The sequence below is a fragment of the Buceros rhinoceros genome, unplaced genomic scaffold (assembly GCF_000710305.1).
Source record: "Buceros rhinoceros silvestris isolate BGI_N320 unplaced genomic scaffold, ASM71030v1 scaffold9618, whole genome shotgun sequence".
Classification (NCBI taxonomy): Eukaryota; Metazoa; Chordata; class Aves; order Bucerotiformes; family Bucerotidae; genus Buceros; species Buceros rhinoceros.
Window position 1 is genome coordinate 66,303 of NW_010428595.1, and position 1,424 is coordinate 67,726.

At 37.1% G+C, this 1,424-nt stretch overlaps 1 protein-coding gene across 1 annotated transcript in view; it reads right to left on the reverse strand.

The window, feature by feature from the left end:
* Positions 1-1,424, reverse strand: part of LOC104498901 (type II inositol 3,4-bisphosphate 4-phosphatase-like) — a gene marked incomplete at its 5' end in the record, with an annotated part of 46,214 nt that overhangs the window by 43,788 nt on the left and 1,002 nt on the right. The window contains 2 exons of the mRNA XM_010142338.1: positions 3-15; positions 1,018-1,141. Of these exons, the coding sequence (XP_010140640.1) occupies positions 3-15; positions 1,018-1,141 (137 nt within the window). The remainder of the gene's footprint in view (positions 1-2; positions 16-1,017; positions 1,142-1,424) is intronic.

Consider the following 1,424-nt stretch of genomic DNA (forward strand, 5'->3'; position numbering starts at 1 on the left):
TTCCTGCTTCTTCACCTATATGGAAAGATTACAGAGGTTACTGAGTAGACAGAATAGGCTATAGAAAAGCAATATGGGGATTATATTTTCCAGTCTGTGCATCTAAAAATCACAGCCCTAAATCCACATTAAAGTAACCTACATAAAAGCAGACTGATTTTTAGAACTGCTGACAGTTCTCTGTGGCCTAAATGATAACTAAGCACCTCTGAAAATCAGACTGCTCTATACGTGCATAGAATAACCTCAGAAAAGCCGTTTTTAACTATTCTGAAAGTGTTTTTAAAGCCTGTCCTGCTGATGGAGGACAAAGGTTTAGAGAATAACAATAAGTATCATGCAAAGGAAGCCTGACAGCAACCTCCCAGTGAGGATCTGCAATTGCCTGTGCTCTAAAGAGCGAGTCGAAATCTCTGATTTGGGGAAAGCTTCCAATACATTCAGTTCAAAGCATTTTGAAATGTTTGGCAGTTTCTTCCTCCAAATGTCCTTTTAAATATCTATCAAATGACTGCATCAGTAACAAGCTAGGAACGAAACAGTTTTCAAGCTATCTTCACATCATCAAAACTGGCACAGTCAGGGCAGAGGCTGATGTAGTCAGTAACTGTTCAAATCTGCTGTTTGGGTTAGCTTTACAAATCTACTATTTTGGGTCAAGTCAAATGCCTATACAAGGGAGACAGTTTTTATTAAACCCAAAGGTTCCTGTACCGAGGAAAGATTCTCCTGTATTTAAGATAATGTAGTTCAGCACTCCGCATGGAATAATTAGCAACTAGTGTTCTCACAGGAACTGAGAGCAAAACAAATGAGTAATTTTTGATGCATAACTGACAACACAGTAACAATGACTTCAACCATGCTAATGCATGGAAGCCTACTGTCTCCCAAGGGTAGTATTTATTGATTCGATGAGCCAAATCACTGGAAGCAGAACAGAGGTTAAAATAAGAACTTTTTGGGTAAAATACTGGTCTGGATGTATAAGGAACCTTGTCCAAGAGCAATACTTACTATATGTACTAAGAAGTCCTTCATACTGCACAAGCAATCCAACTGTATGAAGCTGTTGTAAAAATCCTTGATCACGTAAACCTGTGTGTAATTTGATTATAAACCCACAGACCAATCCAGCGAGCTACAAAGACATGGAAAAAATGTTAAATTAACTGATGTACTGTTACAACATAACTAAAGTGAGTCTTGCTGTCATTACTCAAAGTAAATAATATTCAGATATCTGAGAAAGCAGCGTAGACATTTCTGTTTAGTGACTACATACGTAATTCCATGTTAATACAATGTTGAGGCATTTTTTCCAGTAAAAGGCAGTGAAATATTCCCTTATTTTACACTAGATCAGCTTCACTTGTTTTTGGGGTTGTGTATTTTTTTTTTTTTTTTTTACACTGACATAAGCG